General features: G+C 37.8%; 1 protein-coding gene across 1 annotated transcript in view; it reads left to right on the plus strand.

Annotated features, from left to right (window-relative positions):
- Positions 1-23,353, plus strand: part of USH2A (usherin) — a 371,525-nt gene that overhangs the window by 307,788 nt on the left and 40,384 nt on the right. Inside the window, exons 58-60 of the mRNA XM_050972284.1 lie at positions 2,492-2,650; positions 3,300-3,462; positions 9,326-9,680. Coding sequence (XP_050828241.1) covers positions 2,492-2,650; positions 3,300-3,462; positions 9,326-9,680 — 677 coding nt within the window. The remainder of the gene's footprint in view (positions 1-2,491; positions 2,651-3,299; positions 3,463-9,325; positions 9,681-23,353) is intronic.

Below are 23,353 nucleotides of genomic sequence, written 5' to 3' on the forward strand. Positions count from 1 at the left end.
TTGTGTTTCAGGTGTGAGGTGTTTTTTTTTTAATAATTTCTGATATGGACTGAACACTGTCCAACATTGTTGGATAGGTCATTTATTTTCAAATAGGTGTCCTTTGCTGCATACTGATTGCTGGATTCAGCTGTCCTTGTTTGTATTTAATCTTCCTTGGGAAATCAAGCATTCTGAGTAGTTTCAATTTCAAACATTTCTGGTGATTTTTGCCTAGAATAAATGCACTGGTGAGATGCAAAAACCTGAATTATATTACTCTCATAAAGGAATGGGTTTTTCTAGCTGAAATGTCTGGTCACTTTTCAAGACTGGAGAAGAAGGGGACCTTAACTAGGAAATTAAATAAAGGTTTCTATTGGTGTGCTCTTTCAAACCCTTTCAAACTCTTTCAAATATTCTGTTGTATACTTTACAGGCCTCCAATTATAGTGTGGAAATACTACTACTACTAATAATAGTAATAATAATTATTATTTGTCTTCAACAATATATTTTTAATTACTGGAAAAATTTTACACTGCATACTCAAGTGCTCTCTTCTGGAGCATTTCTTCTTCCATATATCAGGCAAAAAATAAATTTTTTTGAGGCACAACCAGTCTACCTCAAGATCACCTCTCAGAGGTTTACTCTGTAACATCGTCCTTGGTTTAGAAAGTTGTATTTCTGTTACTCCACTCCTAATGATTACATCTTGGTATTTTTCTTGTAACTTTTACACTGAAGGAGGAAAATTTTACAGAGGAATTTCTGCATTTTTTATCTCCTTCTCCCTTCACCTCTTCCAACAGTTCCTAACAACATCTTTGTTCTTCCTGTAAGCTGAGCAGTTGAATAAGATTGAAGTCATGTCTCTACTTCAGGGCTATTTTTCAGCTTTTTAGTGTAATGGCATTTTCTTTGTCTAGCATCTAGTCAGGCAGCTGAGTGTTACTTCTTTGGGATTTTTATATTCTCTTTTTCTTATGAGAATTGTAAAAACATGGTGTTTCAAAGATTTTTCTGATCTTTCAAAGTACATCAGTTGTTCATAGTACCAGAACTAAACTTGAAATCTCTGATTTCTTGCAAACTCCTGGTTTTTAGTTATACATATTCACATACATACTAAAAAAAACCCATCTAACAGATGCACAGCAGTGGAAACAAAATGCTCTTTGTAGCTTCAGGGTAGTAGTATCAATGTAGATGCTTTATCAGAAAAGGGCCAAAATTGTAATTAGGAGAAAAAGCTGAGTTGTTTTCCAGAGTTAAAAAAGGAAAGAATCTCAAGGTCTGGACAAGTCTCAGAACTGCTCACAGGCATCTTTGTTGCAGTCACAAAGACACCTCTGTGACATCTAAAATAGGTGTTGTATTGAAAGAGAAATGTGATTTTACTGATCAGATATATCTTGACTCATCTCAGAAATGAACCTTGTCTGATCTGTACTCTGTCCTTTCTTAAGGCTGTTCCTTATGTGACTGCAGAATGAAGGAAACATACTTAATAAAAGCTCTTCTTTGGTGGTTCTCTTGGTTTTATGAAACTGCTGCTGTCTGCACAGACCAGTCTAGAGTGGACAAAAATTTAAAAACCTACAGCCTATTTCCTAAAAATATATTACTGCCCAAGGGAACCAAAAATCAAAAAAAAACCACAAAACAATCAACCAAAACTCTTAGAGACATCATGTGGAAGAAGAAAAGAGAACATCCAGGAACATCTGCCTATTGTTCTAAAGGGATGGTACATGGCATAGCTTGTTCTTCTGAAGGAACTGAGCTTTTCAGCATCTCAAGACAACTGGAAAATTAAGAACTGACAGCTTGGGGGTAGGAATAGATGGGGAAAATGTTTGAATTCAAATACTAAAAAAATGAGAAGTTTTTTAAACAAAAACTAAAGTGTTTGTTTTAACATAATTTAAAGTTATGTTTCTTGAATTCAAATACTAAAAAATGAAAGGGTTTCTTTTTAACAAAAACTGAAGAGTTTGTTTTTACATCGTTTAAAATTATATGTTTCTTGGCTCAAGCTATTGTATTGTTCTCTACTGGTGAAGCAGACTAAGAACCTACACTCAGCTACTGCTGTTGGGCTAAAAAAGGCATAATTTGCTGAATGGCTGCAATTCACTTGTTTGATCATATGACTATTCAAACAGCAGTGCTTCGTAGCTGTTACTCCTCCAAAATACATAAAAGCTGCCTCGTTCCAAGTCATAAGGTCGGTCTTCCCAGAAGTGGCAATTGCAAAACAGGCATTGACTGAATTGAATTTTGATTCTTACCTAAGAACCATAATGTCTGTCTTCCACTTACAATCTGCAGATGGATCTGTTTCAGTTTATATTTAAATGATTGTAGTTTTCAAAAGAAGCAGTAGGGAAAACCTCCAGAGGGGGCTTACATTTAAAATTGCATGTGATGAATTGGCTCTTTGAAGTTGTCCTGCACTGTTGTTAGTGTTTCAGATAATCACTGGTTCCTCTCTGTTTCACAACAGGGATATTCATTGTCAATGTGCCTTTGGAATACAACATCCTGCTAAATGCAAGCAGTCCCACTCTGCTGGTGAAGCCGGTAGGACGTGCTCATTTTGCCTTTGTCGATGGCCTGGATCCCTACACCCTGTATGAGATAAGAATACAAGCATGCCAGAGTGGTAAGGCAATTTAAAACACTCATCTGTGTGGCTGGAAGGGATTTTCCAGGTAGATGCAACTCTGCAAAACAGATGAAATTCTTTTACGTTGGAGTCAAATCTTTACCTAGTAAAAAGAAGGCCGGGCACTGAATGAAACATTAAATATTTCTCCATGTATCCTGTGTGTAACTTCTCCATATATCATGAATATATCAAATGGAGGTTTAAAATATGTACTTTAGATTATATGTGCCACTTTATTAAAAGCTCTTCACAAGGAGCTTAAAGATCTTTGAAGAAGGATGGGCAGAACTGAATCAGTTCTGTAACTACTCACCAACAAGAAGTCGTGATCATAAAGACAGGAGAGAAGAGCCCAAAAATTAGAAATTCCTTGTCTTTGATGGAAGTTTTCAAAAACCTATTGAGATAAGTATTTCTAAAATGACAATTTTGAACTAATTTGCTCCTCACTCACACTGCTGAAAAGCAGGAGTAATTAATCAGTACAGTTGTGGTAATTTAAATGAGTATTTAACAATGAAATTATGTGAAATGAGACGCCATTTCCACCAGCAGCTTCTTTGCTTGACATTCATTTGCTGTTAATGTATTTTTTTTGTTGAGGAAAAAGCTCTTATCCCTACACAAATGTCTGTTTTTGTAGGTGGGTGTGGCGTGGGTGGTCAAACATATTCAAGAACTGCTGAAGCACCTCCCAGAGAACAGAGCCCACCTGTTGTTAAAGCAATTGGACCTGCACTCATAGAAGTGAAATGGGCACCACCCAGGAAACCAAATGGCATCATTACTAACTACTTTATCTACAGGTAAATGCCTCATCACCTCAGATTCTTAGTCGTACTTAATGGTTCCTTTCTTTATTCCTTGATTTTTTTGGGAGGTGATAAAAGGTGTAGTTTTATATATTTGAAACAATATATATATTACCTTTCAAATGGTAAGGTAAGAAGCTGATCCATGGATGACTATGTTGGGAGTAGGAACTCAAATAAGAATCATCTTCCTGAACTACAAATGAAAAAAAGCATGTGAAAGTACCTTTTAAAAATTCAAGGGAACAAAAATAATCTTAGAAAAAGTTTGTAGGATAGATACTTCCACTGTGCTTACCAGGACCACTAGGTACAAACTTCAATATTCTCTGACAGACAATTGAGAATTTTGTAATGGAAAGAGGAGTACTTCACCAGTTCTGTGACTTTTAAAAGCAGAAAAAGGAATCTAGGTTCCTAAAACATCAATTTTCCAAGATAAATTATGTTCTTAAGTAATCTGGACAGTGTTTACAGTACATCTGTTTATGCACCTCATTGTTTGTATTCATCTGCCCTGTGTAGGTTGTTGACTGATGCATTCTCATTTGCTATGAGGAGTTTCCTAAGCCCTGTGTGAGGATTTTTCAGTACAGATAGCAGTGTTTAGGGCAGTATGAAACTAGCAGAGCACTGATCTCTGCTGTGCCTGTTGAGCCTTTGTTAAAATCTCACTGAAGCGACCTTCTTGAATGGCTTCAGAAGTCAGAGAATATAAAACTCAAGCCATACATTTGAGAGGGATTTAAACTCTAAAGTTCCTGGGTTTTCCAGTTCTTAAGTACGTGTGGCAAACACATGCTGTGCCGATCCTAGCCTCCCACAAAGAGTTTGGGACTTTTTTATTATATTAGAGGTGTGACTGAGAAGACAGGAAATCCAATTACCTTTTGGAATCCTCAGTGATAATTAATATAAATTCATTCAAAGATGTTAGTGGTCTCTAAAAATTCCTGCTGTCTTGAAATACCCTTTTGTTTGCCTTTTTTTAATTGTCTGATCAAAACTCCAGGTCCCTCCTCTGCATAAAGAGGAATAAAGTGTACGTTATAGCCCAAGACATGTCTTCACTCTGTTGGTTTTGTAAATAAAGCTGATGATTACTGCTGCTATTCCATGGCAACCATAGAAAGGGAAAACAGGAAATATAATGCAGAAAGCCTGCTTCAGTGAAAAATACTGTAAATTGAATTTGACAGCATTTGATGGCATTTGATTATTCTAGTCACAGCCAAACAATGATATAAAGAGTAATATGAAACAGAATGTGTTACTGCCTAGCAGACTCAAAAGCAATAAACCTTCCTCCAATGTGACACAATCACTTCACAATCATAATTGTAGCCTGTTTGATACCTCTGAGTACAGCAGAAGGGCACTGACTGACATAGATACATTTTGTTTTTTATTTAAAGTGAAATGAAAATGGCGCACTGGGGCTCCAGATACAATCGGTATATTCACCTACATAGGCATGAATCACTTGGCAGTTATTTCAGCTGAAGTTTAAATGTGCTTAGACAACAACAATATCAAATCTTTCTCAGATAGCTGCAAAAAAATCAGAAATGGGATGTAAGCACATAGTTCTTTTTCATTTTGTAGCCACACATGGCCTTACATTGTTATAGCAGCAAGACTGCAGTATTTCTGTGGGAGGTTATGGAATGTAATTTCTTCTTCAGTATGTGCCTTTTCCTTACTGCATCACCACCAAAATAAATTCATTTAACTCAAAACCTGAAATGCTTGGGGACCTAGTGTGTGCAGATCTCTGCATTAAAGTGGCAGAACTCTTGCTTTCCTCTAGCATCATAAAACTATTCCCAAGTTTGCAGCCATTTTGCTGGAAACCAAAAAAATTTAAATGTTATTTTATAAAAGAGGAGATGGTATAGTTTCTTTAATTATTAAAGTGGCTTTAAACACAGATCTGAGGCTTTTAAAGTTTTCTAACAAGGACCACAACTTAGAAGAGTTTGTGAATGAGAAAAGATCTGATTAATGAGATAATCATCTAATCTAGTTCTGTTCCAATTCATCATGACATAACATTGCTCTGCCAACCACAGAAGTTGCTACTCTGAAAAAAAATACTATGAAAATAGATGATATATATATTTGTTGCTGCATTATAGTAAGTTGTAAGTCACATGAGCTAATGGTACTGCTCTCTGTTGATTAATAGGATGCACTGTTTAGGAGGCACATGAGGTGGCCCTTAGAGACATACTGCTTGTAAAATAAAAAGTATTTTGGTTGGTGACTTCCTTAAGGGAGTGTCTGAATTTTTCTGTCAAATGGTCTCTGTCCTGCCCAATAAGATTGTATTATTTATTGTATATTTGTGAGATTGAAATGTGGCTCTCATTAGCTGAGCAGTCGTGCTGGTGAAAATTTAGCAGAAAAATCAAAAGGCAATTTAAGACATAAGACATGTCTCAGTGGCTGTTGTGACTTGCAGTGGAGAGGCTTCCAGACTGACTCTTTATGATTAATTCATTGCTTAATCGTATACCCCAACCATGAGTTGCACCCAAGACAGCTTCCAAGGAACATATGTTACTGGATGGTTTAATGTAGGAATCCCTATGGATGGTTATGTCATTGAATACAAGAACTCCTCAAGGCTTTTGTTCATACCTGTAATTGATCTAATACCCAGTCTAAACTAGTATATTACATGCAATAACTTCAAATTCCTTCTGTTCTTTTTTTTTTTGCAACAAAACTCATGGTTTTAAAAAATACCCCAAATTATGAAAGCTAGATTAGTGTAGATTGGTTGAATACAAATGTAAGTGAGGTCTCTTTGTTTAATTAAATGTGAAACTGCAGAGTGGGAGCATTGCTAATGTTGCATTGTTCCCCCACATTTGACAGCGTGATTCCCTGATTGTTTGAATTTTGCCCCAAGACTTGTCAGCGTTCCTAAAAATAACTCACTGTTAAGGAAAGCAGCAGGCACTGCTAAAACAAGTAATTTAGTTGTATGGTGAAAGGTAAACATGTGAGGAATAATTCTGGTTTGACCCTCGAGACCTCGGGGATTCGCCGCTGCAGTGCACACAGGGAAGCCGAGGGGCGAGCGCTGCAGTCGGCGTTGCTGCAGCACAGCTCTGGAGTTATCTGTCACAAAGGAGATTATATCCTCTTTCTTGTGTCATCTGCCTCAGATTGGCACTGGGGCAGGCAGAATTTGCCCTTATAAAAATAACTATCTGAACATCTTTAAAATGAATGTAAGCAGCAAATCAGACTATGCAGATGAAGAGATGGCTTCCAGCTCCTGGAAATGTTATTCTCTCCTTTGCAGCTCATTGTACACAAGAAATACTTCCAGTTAAATGAGCAGCTGAATCTTAAATCTTAAAATGATTGAAATGATTACAGATTGTTCAACCACTTCTGTTCAAAGTTTATTCATACATGAAGATATTCTGGTTTTTAGCGCTACAGATGGAACCATTTACCTAACCATAAGTTTCATTCATTAAATATTCAGCAGTAATAAGATCTAAATACTTAACCAGGCTACATTGTACAGCTTTGCCTGTGAATCAGCTTACAGTTGGTGGCATTTGATCATTCAGTGTGAAAAAACTGTTTATCACAGAGTGTAGAATATTTATAAAACATAAATTTATGTATTCATTTGAGTCCCATACTGTTTGGTCAGCAAGACACATTAAATGTGACTTTCTTGCATTCAAATGTACTCTCTTTTACCTTATTTACAGAGATTTTTTTAGACATGTTTTTGGGTACACAGAGAAAAGACTATATTTTTAGGTGCAGGAGAAAGATGTAGTAATGATTCACCTTTCAAAATTATATGTCTTGCATTACTTCAGTGAACAGCATCCTTGGGAGAGGTCTGCAGGAGGCTTAACTTGCCATTATAATAGAGCATGGGCAATTGTATTAAAAACTGTTGCTGGAATTTTGGAGACAATGGGAATTTTTTGACCCTGAATTTTACAGACAGACCAAGAATTTCTAGGGAATCTTTCCTGCTTCTTCTATCTGCCAGTCTTTGCCCAGTTTTGCCAACCAACCCTTAGTATCAACATATCTTACAATTTGCTTATTTCACTATGACAGAGATATTGTACCTCAAAACTCTTCTTTTTTTAAAAAAAAATCACACTTTAACAGTGTCCATATAGTCTGCTTATCTCAGAATTTAGAAGAACTTATTTACTTTCATATGAGAAAATAATGTCTTCGTTCCTGCCTTATATATGCATATACACAAAGGATGAATAAACAGCTGTGTACACACTTGCATTCATTATGTTATTCATATTTGCATGTTAATACCCGGGAATATATTATTACAAGCAGCTAAGAATATCAGTTTTAAAAAAATCAATACTTTTTTTATTATTACATTAGTTCCTGCTTTGACCTAACAAGATAAAATCCAGCAGCATTCTTTGAAACACAAATTTTCTCTTGCCAAATAAATGTTCTTCAGCTTCTGGTGTGTGTGTAGTGATGATGACACCCAGTAGCCAGACAAACCAATTTTACTTCTGCAAATTTGCCCCACTTGCAATAAAAGTGGCAGATAATGTGATTTGGATTTTTGTTGTTGGCATGGAGGGTGAAAGTGCTTTTATGTTCTGCAAAAGCCAAGGTTCCTACGAGGAGTAGGGGAAATACTGAAATTCATGTGCAGTACAGCCCAACAATCACTGAGATTTATCACAGTGTTTAAATGTAACCAACTTAATTTCACACAAACATTTTTATGGCAAGTGAAAGAATTGATTTGATAACTTTGTTTTGAAGATGAGCATTCAGCTTATTAAAACTGCTGTAAATTATATAGAAGAAGGAGACATATTACAAAGGGGCTGAGGATCATCTGTAATCTCTGGTACTCAGAATAAGACCAGGTCCAAGGCAAGCATATCTGCAGTAGTAATGCTTTATATATACACATATATGTATATGTGTGTGTCTATGTGTATATATATTCTATGTGTATATATATATATGTACATAGGCAGAAAAATAAAAACCCATTGTGCCAAACAACAATAAAGTGAATTTTCTTCATGTATCTTAGGTTTGCATTTTTAAACAAAAAGAGTGTTGGAAAAAAATATGTTGTGTATTACAGAAAATACCATGTGTGATATTTTAATGAGGTTGGGTGGTGGAGCTGCAAATTTAACGAAGTTTATGCACAAGGGACTACTTATTCAATTTGCAAGAAATAATGGGACATTTAGTGTGAGCAAACCAGATTTTGAAAGTGCACAGCTTTAGTTTTGAGGGCATGGTAGAATATTTATCCCTTATTCACTAGATGACATTTTGCTCCAGTTAACTGGTCACAAGCTTTCCATGAATGAGGGATTCTGAGGTGAGTACCTCAGTAAATAAATTGATTTTCAGAAATGCTGAAAACTTGCACCCATATTTCAATTTAAGTTATTGCTTAGCAAATAAAGATAGATTTAAAATTTCATGTTCCAAGTTCTGAAAGTCTCATTTGTGGTGTGTTCTATCCTAGAAAGACAACATGCTGTTGTGTGGCTGCTCTGCTGCCCTGGATTGTGACAGCACACTTGTTTGCCATGTTTTATAGTATTCTTCTAGATAAAGGAGAATGATTGATTGCCTCAGAAATCTCTTCTTCAGTACTCAGAACCTAACACAAATTCAGGGAAATGCTTTTAAGATGCAAAGATAGGTAGTCAGTTCCTTGTGCATGCACAAAGTACAGAAATAATTTCTGTATTTTTCTGAGATACAAGTTGAACTTGGAACTTTAGGATCAGCTATTATGGGACTGCTGAAGTGGTTTTCTATTTTAAATAAACTGCTTTTGGTTTAATTCCAGACGTCCTGTGGGCAGTCAAGAAGAGCTGCTTTTGTTCATCTGGACGGAAGGAGCTTTGGAATTCATAGATGCTTCTGATGCTCTCCAGCCTTTTACTCTCTATGAGTATCGTGCCAGATCTCAAAATTCAGTGGGGTCTGTGGACAGCTTGTGGGCTTCAGCCCAGACCCTGGAAGCTTCCCCCTGGGGCATGGGAGCCCCTTGGGCACAAGCCACAAGCGCGTACTCGGTGCGGCTGAACTGGAGCCAGCCGCTCTCCCCCAATGGTGTCATATCTCTGTACCGAGTGGTCTACCAAGAAAAGCACAGCGACCCCACCTTCAGCACCCCAGCTGTCACAGCACTCACCGTAATGGTAAGACCTGGACCACAAAACCAGCTTTAAGATGTTTCACTCTGCTTTGATCTCTGTTGCATTTTAGAATGTCCCTTAACGCCGGTTAGAAAAGTGAGGTTTCCAATTACCTGTCGTTTTGTTGACTTAAGTTTTGTGTTTGGCCCAATGCAGAAACATTTCTTGCTAATGTTGGATTTCTGGTAGAGGCAAGTAGATTACTCAAAAGCATGGATGTGTCATGTCTGGAGGAGTTAAGCACATGCATTTGTCAGCTTTGCTCTGAAAATACCGTCCTGAACTTTTTGTTTGACTGACAAAATAGTTTCACAGGACCTGCACAAAGAACAGCAATATCACTCCTCCTTGTATAGATTTCTATTTTTTATTTCAGTTGGAATCATAAAGTGAATGAATTAATTAGTAATTACATAGTTCATATATGCAAACCATTTGCATGGTCCCCTCATAATTCATCAGTAATAAAAGCAGTTCTACTTTTATTTCCAATTCATGTACTTATATTGGAATGTTACTTTGCCCTGCTGATCTGTCTTTTCCTTCCCTTTCTTTTCCTGTTTCTATTCAGTATGTGAAAGGATAGATTTGGGAAAACGCATTGTATTGTCAACTGAGAACAACATTATGTAAACCAGTGACAGAAATGGTTGTGTTTTCTGCATTTACCACTGTTCCTCCCCACTGTATATTGCATTGTAGTCTTTCTAGAGCAAGACAGCTTATAAATGGTTGGACTGAACTGTATTAGGACAGCTTGTGTACTTTGTTGTCTTCTGAAAAGAAATTTTAAAAGTTTAAGGAGGCTGTAATAAAGTTTGGTTTCCTCAGCAGTGCCATCTCAAGTTCATAAACCTAGAATCTTTGTAGTCTATGGTAGTATTGAATAACACCAGAAATCCCCTAAATTCTTTATTATCCCAATTCTGAAGTATGTGCTTGGCAATTCAAGTAAGATCCCAAAAAGCTTTCTCTGGAATACTCAGTAGTAACCTTTGAGTAACTTCCTCAGACAAATCTCCACATGACACAATGGAAGAAATTTCCAGCTTGGTAATCTTACATACCCTTGATCATAGGGTTTCAGACCAGTTTTGTGTCTAGCATCCTAAATGGAATAAGTTTGGGGTTTTTTTGGTTTTTTTTTTTTTTTTTAAAGGAGAACAGTTTCTGAACTGAGTTATAGGAATAATATATTTTTGCCTTCTGAAGCAGTTGCATTCACATTGCACAGCATGCCAGGCTAAAAAAGTAGATTGGGATTATAAAGTTCAGTGGCATTTTAGTACTTAGCTCCCTTAACTTCTTGTAAGAAAAATTACCACAGTCATAATTGTGATGATGCAGCTGAGATTTTAAAATCAGTGAAAAGCCAGGGCTTCTCCTACTGCTCTGCTCCAGCAGTGTGCAATGTCTTCTGAGCATCAGAATTGACCTGGCTGGTCATGCATTGCAATGTCTTCTAAGCATGCCAAAAACAACAGAAAATGTCCAAGATGGTTGTACTGTGAGCAATAAAACCTACCAAAACAGTATTTTAAATAATGGTGCTACAGTGTGTTTCTTTAACAGCATCAGTTAAAAGCCTTTTAGATTAACAAGGTATTATTTACTGAATTAGTATTTTTCTGGCTGCAAAATCCTTTATTTTCCCCAAACACTATCCTGAATCAAAATGACATTCTGGCAGCATATGTATAGCTGTTCTACTAGCATTGCAGCAAAGCTGGCTTTTATGGTTTTTCTACTGCCCTTTGTCTTGAACATGGGTCAATTATGGTATTTTCTACCCATTTTTATTTAAAATATTATACTACCTTTGGGGACAAATCTTTTTGGCACATCTTCTCCATCAGTTGCACTTACTTTAAACTGTTGCAGCTGCATTTACTGAGTGAAATTGTTGCTGATTTATAGCAAGGACCTGAGATCCCACCTCTTTGGAATATAGCAGAACAGCTAAAGCTTTGAATCAAAGATATTGACATAAAGTGCATGGAGTCATGTTATCAAAGATATCTGCAGGAAGTTAGGTCAATTATCCCAGCAGGGAAAAACCTGGACACCAACTTTCAAAGTTAGAAACGCTTAAAAATAGAATTTTATAATGAAATTGCTGATATATCCTTAACTTTAGCTTTGTGAATGAGATACTTTAATTAAAATGTAATTTTATTGAAGGAACTAGAATTCCAATGATTAAACTTCTGCCCCTTTAAAATATAGCCTTCATGGTACTAGGCTAAATCATTTAATCTCCTAAAGCATCTCTATTGGAGCTCCCTCATGGGATGTGCCATTAGTCATTCTCTCTCACAAGCTTCTATGTTACAAGTAAGACTTAAAGTATTAAGAAAGAAATGAGTTTGGTCCTTTATTTAATCTGTTAGACTCCATTCTTATCCCATTAGATTATTCCAGAAAAAATAACCCCAGTGCTAGAATGTCAGTGGCTGATCCCACCCTTGCACTTGTCGGTTGCACCCTGGTTGCCTGCCCCAGGACATAAAGCTTGACCAAAACTTAGAGGAGAAATAAAATCCTTGTGACACTGCAGGATACAAATTAAGCTTTTGCTAATGTCCCTGCAGACTGTTCTCATATAACAGCTTCATTTCCATCCATTTCAGAGACAAATGAGAAGCATCTACTGGGTTTTCAAACAATTTAACAGACTTATCCCTATACTTATCACTATACTTCCCCAAATCCAACTATTTACTCCTCATTAGTATACATTTGAGTTAATATGTCAAAAGTAGGGCTGTCTGGTACCATAAGGTTATCCCTGACCCCTTGAAATTTTACACTGCCTATGGAGATAAAAAAGAGAATAAATTCTCAGAGCAAAAGCTGCTGCCCCTTAAATGAAAGGAGGGTGTACTGTGCCATTAGAAGCAAGTGACACACACATGAGCCATTTTGATTCTTCACAGTTAGGGAGCAGTGTCGCCCATTTCCTTAGCTTGTTTGGCCAGGAGCATAGTGACAGATGTTAGGTGACAGCAAGTTAAACTGACATTCTGCTTTATTTGCAGAGCAAAGTCAAGTCAAGACTGGTTACAGCAGCACAAGTGTCTCCCACAATGTCTTTGCAGTTCATTTTAACCCTCTAAAACAGGAATCATATTTAGTGTCTTGAAAGCATTAACATGAGTGTGTTTATAGGGGAACAGATTTTCAGTAGATTCTCATTTACAGAAATCTGCATAAAGTGACTAGATTGTCAAAGCAAGCTTCTCACTCTTGTGAACTTAGGACTTAAGCTTGTGAGCACAGAACCCAGAGCTGATTTCATTCTAAAGCCAATGAGTGCCTGTCATCAAAGCATCACAGCTCTTTAACTGCTGTATTGCAAATGTTGCTGTGAGGTAGAACTGTGGGAAGCTTTGGACATTTCTTGATAGACATTTTGTGGGTCTGTAATGCTGGTTTTCCCATGACAATTATATCAAGTGTTTGGTTGTTTACTGGGAGCAGGAGAATTCAAAGCCAGGAAGATGAGTAAAAAACCATAAAAATATGTAGCTGTTTGAAAACACTTGGAGAAAGAAAAACATCCAGAGGGTTAAAAAGTAAAACTGCCTGTTATGTGCAGTGCCCACCAATTATTAATATTATGTGGAGTCCAGGTCTCAGTGTGTTAAATTCACCTCAGCCAAGTGTAGATCAAAGTACAATGTGCTTTTTAGAGGCTGCAAGAGATAGGTGTAAGCATTATAGGTCTTATTCCTGGGAAATCCTGAACTTGTGCACAGGTCTTCTCACAATGTGTTTTGCAATGTGAGGCTCATAGGCCAAACTTATCCTTAAAGGCTTTTTTTTGGCATAACCATGCCAGCTTGGGGTGAAAAAAATTAATACATCTCTTAGCTGCTATCACTGCCCCAGCAAAGCCTCTGGTTTGGATGCAGCTGTGCTAACAGTTGAGAACACATATTGGCTTCCCTTGCATTATTTGGGGATTGGTATATAACTGCACTGGCCAAGCTTCTCTTGGCAGGTGCTGTGACAGGGAAATCTGTAGACATATTGCAGAATAGCAGTAATAAAGACTTTGGTAGGAGGATGACGCTTTGCCTAACATGATTGTGTTCTTATAAGCAAGACAGAATTTTCATATCAAAGAAACTGAGTCAGAATATTAAGTATAGTTTACTTGTTAAAAACCTCCATATCAGAAATATTTTTGAGTGGCCAGTATTGCCATATATTCATGCCTCCTATGCAGGATTTTACAGATATCTGGAATTGTGCATCCAGAGTTAGTTTCTTTCTATTAGTAACATTTAAAAATACATAATACATTCATGTATTCACTTCTATTTCCTCATATAAATCTGTGAACATTTGTCAGCATTAGAGATGAGATACCACATGGTTATTAACTTCCTTGTACAGACTATTCAGTAATGCAGTATTTAGTACTGTACATGGCAACATTCTCATAGAAGTAATGAAGATTGTAACCACAAGAATAAGAAAAAAAATATTCCAAGGAGAGGCACCAGTGAAACTCTTTTTACATGCCTATTGCAGATGCCTGGGAAATTGAGTGCGCCCTGAGAAAAGAGGATGAGTGTTAAGTGAAGGATCCCTGTACATGCCATAAATTCAGAAGATGTGCCACTTAGCAATGAGTGCAAGCTGTAAACGGCAGTGGAGGGCAAAAGTTAATTAGGCTACTGTCCTGCTGTTAGGCACTGGAAAGTGGCCACCACCAGAAACAAGATGGCTGCTCAGCAGTGCCCTAATGCAGCCAAAAGATCATCTCCTTAGCTCTGCAAGGGCTTATGGGTTAGGGGAAATCATACACAGATGACTAATTTTTTTATGGTTCACAGACGATCAAAGTGAAATTCAGCAGCTGTTCAGGACAAGTGACCACTCTAACGGCTGTAATATAACCTGCTAAATAGAGAGGGAATTGCATGAGAGCAAGAGGTTAGCTGTGATTATCGGCAGGTGAGTGCTTTATTGAAGTTGAAAGACCATTAACATTGATGGAGTAATTATTTCAACTTGAAAGTAATTACCTTGATGGGTGATAACTTCTCCAGTGTTCCCAGATTTGATTGGACCAAACAATTGTGAACTCTTGAAGCCTAGAAAAATATTACAACAATACTGCAATGTTTAAATTACTGAAACCACTGTTAGAGTATTTTAATTATGCCTAACAGTGAAAAGATTTTAATGTACAACAACTGGTGACCTCTCATGTATAGAGACATTTGCTTTCTAATTTCAATGAAATGATCCCCACCTACTACGTGTGTGCTGTATGTGATGGGTTTGCAAATGAATTGTTTGATTTAAATGTAGTTCTTAAGATTCAAAGCCTTGTTAGCACAGTCTCAGGAAGGGCTTGTACTGGAATTGCTCTAATTGTTTTATTTGCCAGGAAAGCCCAGTAATGTAAAATGCTTTCCATGTTTTAATCTCTAGACCTGTTAAGCTTATACAGGATGAATACAGGACAAGTGCTTCTTCACATTGAAGGCTGCTTTAAAGCAGTGTGTGAGGCAATCTGTGTCTCACAGATTCTGTTGTTTCCATGCTGCTGCAGAATATGCTGGATTTGGCACTACAGCTCTGTTTAAATAAGCATTTGGATTGGCACTATGATGCCCCTCCAGAAACTGATTAAGTGCTTCAGTAAGCCTCACCTATCAAGACAGACACGTAGAATTGCCTAATTAGAGCAGAAAGGATGAAATGGATTGTTGCACAACTTTGATGATTTTAGAGTACTGTAGTAATAGAACTGGAGGGGAATGGTGAGAGAGAAAGAAAGAGGCTTCAGCTCTTCTATTTATACCATCCTTGCCGTAAACAAGGCCACTTCACTGTCTCCTGGATGTTTCCGGCAGCCGCAGTTCTGCTGGAACTCTGCCAGGAAGGAAAGAATCCTTGTGAATCAGGAAGGAAAGGTTTGTCTGGTGTCTGTGAGGTCTTAATATGTTGTCAGGCAACTGGTGATTTGAATTAGTGTAGGTTACAGCCAAGAAGTTTATTTCACTTCTTTTTTTCTTTCATGTTTTATCCCTTATTCAGTGTGTTACATGAAGCTGACAGAATTTTATCTTTCAATAAATTTTTGGACTAGATAGAAGTAAAACCACTGGTACAGTTATGTCTGGCCACACCTAACCACACTCTAGGTTGACTAGGCCAGAGTGCCTGGATCAATAGGTTATTTCTTCTACAAATAAATTAGTCACCTATTTGGAAAAAATCTGGTGTATTTTTTCCTTGGGCTTCTCCTTGCATAAGGTCCATTTCTCACCCATTGTATAGTCTTTTTTTGATGAGTGAAACACATGTAGAACTAAGTCTTTTGAAAGATATTTGTAATGGCTGTCTTCAGACACCTAACCTAGTTAAGAGCATGAATGTCCTCTACAGACCATGAAATGTTCAGAACATCTAAGGCAGTGATATTTACCATCCTTGGGCAGCTGCTGTTCACATGAGACTGCTTTCCTGAGGTCCACTTGTGTGCTGCTACTGATAAGTGTCAGTCAAAGAAAGTGGTTGATTTTTACACTGATTAATCAGCTTTATTAACCCACACAATGGAATAAAGCAGCTTGACAGGTTTAAAAGATGTTACTCTTTGGCAGAAAGATGGTGGTGGGAGCAGTCTGGATGTGATAATCTTTACTGTGTGTGCACCTGAAGCCATGAGAATAGTGGACAACCCAACAAAGCTTAAAGGCTGATGACTAAAATGAGATTGCATAAATGCTCCATATGCTGTTTCTCTATATATGTTTTTATATATGCTTTTTATTTATGCTTTTTTCTGTGTCTGCATTTCAGTTGTGAGAATAAGCTCAAGCTAACCAGCCAAATAAACAAAATAGAAACCCCCACAAAGCTTCATCTTATTAAATATAATTTGTTAGGAAGATGTAATATGAGGACATTCTTCCCTTTGTGCCCAGTTATGTGACTGCATTTAATCAGCTTTAAAAAGCAACATTTTAGCAAGCTGCAGATGCTTTTTCATTTATAAGTAGAAAATAAGAATGAAGAAGGAGAAGGCAGAAATTTGTTGGGTAATATGTACAGCTGTTTTTCAAATTAGATATCTGTTTAAAAATGCTTAATTGGATTTGACTAGATTTTAATTCACATTTAACCAAGGTCCTTAAGTGGATGTATCAGGCAGCTCCAAGATAACGCTCTTTGTTGGTGAAGTCATAGGGCAGCTTCCTAAAATCCCCAGGGTCATGCCCAACAGTTACAGATACAGGAATTCTTCAGCTGATAATTAGAAAGGCCACTCCCCAGCTCCCATCCTACCCTCCAGCCCCACTTCCCTCCATAGATAAAGTCTTTTACTCAAATTGGCTGAGAAGTGTTATGTCACATGCTTAGATTTCATAGGGAATTTTAGCGAGGAAAGGGTAGTTTTAATAAACAGATAATCCTACCTTGGTTTTTTTTCTTTTTAAGGAAAAAAAAGGCAGCAAAAGCAAGCCATAGGACTCATGGGAATTGGTAATATAACATAGAGCCTCATACCACTGGGGACTCCCTTTGAATCTAATCTAGGTCTACAGTCACCAAAGTCATTCTCATCAAACAGCCATGGGGTGTCCTATGCAAGATAAGTTTAGTATTCTTAGCTGACCTCCTGTCCTTTCTCTTTACTGCTCCCTTTTGAATCCATTCCCATCACTCAGCTTCACAGCCTCATTCAAGCTCATCTCCCCTATGCTTGTTGCAGTTTCCCATTTTCTGCCTGCCAAGTGACCTCTCTCTCTCTCCTCTTTTCAGACTTTACAAAAAGCCCTGGAATGCATGTATAATCTTGCCTATAATCTTGCCCCCTCTTTCTTTAGGGAGCAAGACCCTAATATCTGCATGGTGCTAGAAGATGAGTTTATCAACAGAAAGCTCTTTGGGAGTGTGAATGGGTGTCTGTCTGTTAATTTACAGCATTATATAAATATTATTTTTGAGACTGTAATAGCAATTATGGTGAATAGGGGCCAGATGGCCTCTGTATCTAGAAAGCCGAATGGCAGTGTATTTTTAATGGACTTAAATGTTACTTTTTGACAGGAAGCTAATATTAAATTCTGTGGTTTAGGTGCATGTCAGGTAAGTATGGCTCTGTCTTTTGGTTTTTCTTAAAGTAATTACTAATGTCATGCCTGGATACTTTTGCCCACTAAACCCTTTTCTGTGGTGGGGTCTTTGTTGTTGCTCTGGTTGTGGGGATTTTTTTAAGGATGGTTATTGATCTCTTGCTGAGCTGAGATTTCAGTTTTATGCCAGATAGTTTGATTAATGGGTTGGTTTCTGTAAGTGGACTGAATGGGGATAGGAAGCACAAGCCGCTCATGCCGCCAGCCCTAACTCCGTCAAGACGCATAGCTCATTATGAAACAGTTATCAAGTATACATGAAAAATTAATTGGGCTCAGTTTGATTCTGAAAAGGATCAGCTTTCTACTTGGCGGTCCCCCCAATCTTTCCAGATGTTGCACGCTAGCCCCTCGAGAAGCAGCGAAGGGAGATGTATTAATACATTGTATTGATTAGATCAAGACCCCTGACAGTTATTTGTAGAGATACCATCTGGCTGCTGTTCGAATTCCTTCACCAAAAACAGGACGTGACATGTTATTAATCTCAACTCTCTAAGTATAGACAGTTGCCTTTTCTGCTAAACCGCATTTTACCATTCCGTAGGAGATGGAGGCAGACCTGAAGGGTGCTGAAATTAAGGTTATTACACAAATTGAGCCATATGGTCCAAATATTTCAGCAAGAAAATTGCCAGGCAATAAAAATTGCTCCTGCCTTCCTAATGGTGTAAATTACAGTTTAACCATGGCTCTAATGATGTCCTTCTGCCGCGCTTAACTACTGTTACATGAAGGACATTGTTTTAAAAATATAAAAAACAAGTAAATGCCAGCAGCGTGTTTTACAATCTGTTAGTGTGTCATTAAGAACACTGTCAGAATTACATAAACATAATGGCAGGCAACCTAGCATACAAAAGAACGAGTATGGAAATAGAAAGTGTCTTGAAAACTCCTTTAGCTCTGTCAAGAGCCCTTTCCCTTCTGGAACTTTTCCAGTATGAGAAAATGTGACTGCTTATTTATTCCAGTTCTCACACAGGCTGTGATGGAGACTTTAGAAACAGAAAAAAAAAAACCACTGAATATTCCAATGCATTTTGAACAGGTGACAATGGAGGGGTATAAATTTACTATCACATTATACTGTAGCTGTATATAAAGTTAACTGGGTATGAAAAAGAAATCCAAAATGTGGCTCTCATTTCAAAGTGCAGCATTCTTTTTATTCTTTTCAATTATAATGCGACTTTCTGTTGTTTTTCAGATTGTTGGGAGAATTGCAGTGTATTAAAATGGTTTCAAAGCTCAAAAGCTCTGTGAGATTTTACTGACAGAGTTGGCAGTCTTAAGAGTTAGTTTATTAACAATAGCTGAAAAATAAAAAACAAAATGAAAGTAGTTATCCAGTCAGCAGGTGCATTACTGACTGATTCTAATTAGTCATCATCCCTGGTGGGAATTAAATTGTAAATATATAAATTGAATAATTAGCCAATATGATTTCATTTCAAAAACAGTCACACAACTACTAAGTTTGTAAAGGGAAAACTCTGAGATGGCGATTCAAAGAGAAAAATCACAGAAGTTTATAATACGTGCTGTTTGGACTATTGAGTTTGACTCCTCCTGCTTTAAATCATGTGCAGATATTGATAGTTCATATATCAGTCCTTTTGGTAAATCAGCCTAGCACAGCCATGTTCCCTGCTTGGGATGAGTCTGCCGGGGTGCACATCAGTGGTTCAGGGAATGTGCACTTAAGCTGTCTGTTCTCCAGAGGGTGCTGGAAACCAGGGGGTCCCGAGCCCCACTGCTGCCACCCCTGCCTCCCTTTGCTCCAATCACTCTGGGTCTGCTGTGCAGGAGAGCTGCTGCTCACCCTTCCCATGCCCCTAGGAGGGCAGGAACTTCCACACCCTTGCAAGGGCACCCAATTCCTGCTGGATCTTCCGGCCAGTCAAAATGAGTTTTGACAACGTTGAAAGCACAACTGAGCAATGTCAGAGAGAGGAGGGAAGGGAGATTGCGAGCTAGCTGTCTGGGCTGCCTGGCTGCTGAAGGAGCTGACAGGCAGCTCTGGTATTTGTCTGCAGACCTAGCACAGTTTCTGAATTGTGTGAAGATCTCATTTGTGTATGGAGCAGGGAAAAGATGACAGGGGACTTTTAGTCTTGACAAATTTAAATTGAGCCCAAACCAGACAGTTAATCAGATTCAATAAAGTTCACAACAGTCTTTATATTTGTCCTTCTTGCTTCTCAGTACCAGTACAATCACAAATGAAAACATCCAAACATAAGTAATTTTTGGTTGGTTGGTTGGTCAGTTTCCAAAGAAACAGAAGGCAAAAAATAGTAGACTCTTGTGAAGATGGAAGTCTGAAAACTGCAATGTGTGGGAGTAGTTTACATATATAATCTCTATTAGGAGGAAACAAAGTCTGATTTATGAGTTTATCTTCTCATAAACCACAAATATTTCTCTCAGCAACTTGAACTTTTTATCTGGCCAGAGTTAGGGAAATGCATGACTAATGGGATCTGGAGCATCCAAGTGTATTAATACTCCACTCACAGGGACACATGACGTATAGATTTTATTGTTTAACTGCAAAAGCTGTATTGTATTCTCAAGTCTGTTTCTTTAGCTTCCTTTAAACAAAATCTCTTTGGTCTTTAAAGAAAGAGAGAGATTGGTACAGATGTCCCTCCATCAGCATCTGACAGGCCAGATGATTTGGAAAGGATATGCTTGTTGAACTGCTTTGTGAGTGCCAAGCTTGTTGAACTGCTTTATGAGCATGGAAAGCAGGTTTCTACCCATGAAGTGGAGGGCTTGCTGCCAAAGTTGCTGGTGGATTCAGAAAAATGTTTCGCACCATATTAGTAGGTGCCATGTTACAGCTTTTAGCATATCAAATATCACCTGTTACACCTCTGGCACCTTTAGGCTGCTCTACTCCTACTGCCCAAACTGTGGAAGCTGTTCCTTCCTCCCTTCTTTTCCCTTCACCAGCCTTCCTTCCTAAGAGCAATGTTTGATGATACAGGAAGCAGGAATTTCCATCCTGAGGGTCTAGTAGAAAATAACTTCTGTTTTTCAGATTTTTGTTAGGAACTTGTTTCTGTTTCCAGATACTCTGAGGGTCCTGCAGTCCTAACAACAGGCAGGACTCTGCTTCAATCAGGTAATGTCCTTTAAAGGTCTTGTATTAATGGGGGCTGTGTGGCTACACAGGCAAAGCTTTGGGAGACAGTCACGTAGATGTTCACTTAAGGCATCCTATGGCTGGTGCAAGAGCAGCAGCTGGACCTGCAGTACAACATCCTCAAGCCCTTTGACTTTGCAGCTGTGGCTGCCTTCTTTGAACTAATCTATGGCTGTTCCACCTTCCTCTTTTAGCATGTTTGTCTTCTAAACAGTTCTTTGCCCACACCAGCCTAAGGTGGAAATGATGTGACTGCTGGGGTTTGATGCACCCCAGAGAGACCCCTGGAGTTTGTCGTCTGTGTGCCAGAAGGACACTGAGGAATAGTGTATTCACAATGGGAAGATGTACAGATGTCCCAGGATCTAGTGAATGTACTGGGGCATAGCACAAATCATTACTTGTTTTGGTTCTCAGTTTTGCTCCAAGTATTTTTCTAAGTCCATTTTCTGCAGGTTTGAATGTATCGAGTTATTTTTTTCCAATCCAGAGCAGAGTTTCTAGTGTGAGACAAATATTCCATTCACTGTGGAGATGCTACTCTAGTGGCTACAAAAAAAGACACAAAGTTTACAATTGTCCCATAAGATCAGAATTGCAAATGCACATTTAATATTGCAAGAGAGTGAGGGAAGTGGACTCCTAGCAGTAATAAATTTTCTGTATTTTTGCTATAAAGAAAACTTTGCACTGCACAAACAAAATGAATGAAACTTTGCAGAGCTCTTATATTTCAACAGGCTTTAAAAAGGAATTAATGAGAAGTCAGAAGGCATCTTCTCCCAGATGAAGTATTATTCTTGTCATTATGGTATAATAAAATTATTTTTTATTGTTTTCTCTTCAGGGGTTCAGGACAGATGATAATTTAGATTTTCTCTAATACTAGTCTGTGCTAGAAATACTAGACCCGTGATGTACCAATAGATCATGAGATTTATACTATAGTTGTAGCTTAAGACAGTGACATATTTAAGTGCTGTGCTTAATGTTACTGGGAAGTCCAGGTCTAAAAAGACTGAATAGAGACCCTGAGAGCAAATGGGAAAGAAAACATCACCTTTTTCCACAGGGTAACAAAATTGTTTGAGCTCTAGTTGCCCTGATGTCAAATACAGTACTGCCTTTGAGAAAAATCAGAGTTGAGAACATGTGGCTTTTAAAATAAGATATTTTTGAGACAAAAATTTGCAACAGATCTTTATGATGCTGCAGTTTTTATCTTTTTTGGTCCTGCATAAAAGCATCACAACACCTTGACTTGCTTTTTGAACAAACCACTGTATTGATATTTGGTTTGAAGGTATTAATGGCAATTTTAAACCACTTGAGTAACACTTTATTCTCAACTAACATGATGTCATACTGAAGATCATGTCCAAGATGCTGGACTGTGCATGGAAATCAGGAAGACATTTGCTTCAGTGTTAACTAAAAAGACATTTGCTTCAGATTAACTATAGCAAATCCCTGTTCTGGTAGGATGCCCTCTACATTCACCATGTAGTGTTGTTCTTCTGCTTATGAAGGCCCTGATCCAGCATCCTTGAAAAGGCAAATGGAAGCTGACATTGATTTAAAAGTCTTTTGAAACTGCTGCAGTTCAACTTCTAAAGCTATGAATGGTTTTGTGTTTCATTTTAAGAAACAAGAAAGAGCAGACCTGTATGGTCTGTTGCTGTGTGCTGATTGAAAATTTTGTTGCTGCCTTTATTTCTCTTTGAGTCTTAAGTGAATTTAAAAAAATAAAATCACAGCTGTGAATTCTATACACTTTGGATGGCATATGTAGGCTAGTGTGTGTAATCTGTCATGAGAGAGAGTGTGGCTTCTCCAACAGGCCATTCAAAACAGAGGGTAAGCTTAAACATCAGACTTTCCCTTTGGAGAGACCTCCTTCCCTCTGTGCAGAGTGTAGGCAGGAACTGAGGACAGTAGCTACACAAGGTTTGGGTCAGAATGTAGGAGAACATTGTGGCACTTTCCCAGAGTACCTATCCTCATATTTGGGCACTTAAATACATTTGCAAGTCTTTCCCAAAATGACTAAATTGTAGTAATTTCTCTTTGGATTGCTCATTTATAACATGCATACATGCAGCTAATCAATAGATGAGGCAGTGAGACTGGTGGATTTACAACTTAATATGCTGGAGTCGATAATGGGCTGAAAAGACATTTTCAATTCAGAAATCAGCACAGTATGTTCTTTACTAAGCTTATGTGATCTGTTTTAATTCCTCAAGTAACTTAAATATCCAAGGAAAATACAGAATCCACACTAAACTTGTTATGCTTCAGTTTCCAAGTAATATTTCAGTATTTACATATTTCATCTCTTCCCTAACTAATCCATCTGG

The sequence above is a fragment of the Serinus canaria genome, chromosome 3 (genome assembly GCF_022539315.1).
Source record: "Serinus canaria isolate serCan28SL12 chromosome 3, serCan2020, whole genome shotgun sequence".
In the NCBI taxonomy this organism is placed as follows: Eukaryota; Metazoa; Chordata; class Aves; order Passeriformes; family Fringillidae; genus Serinus; species Serinus canaria.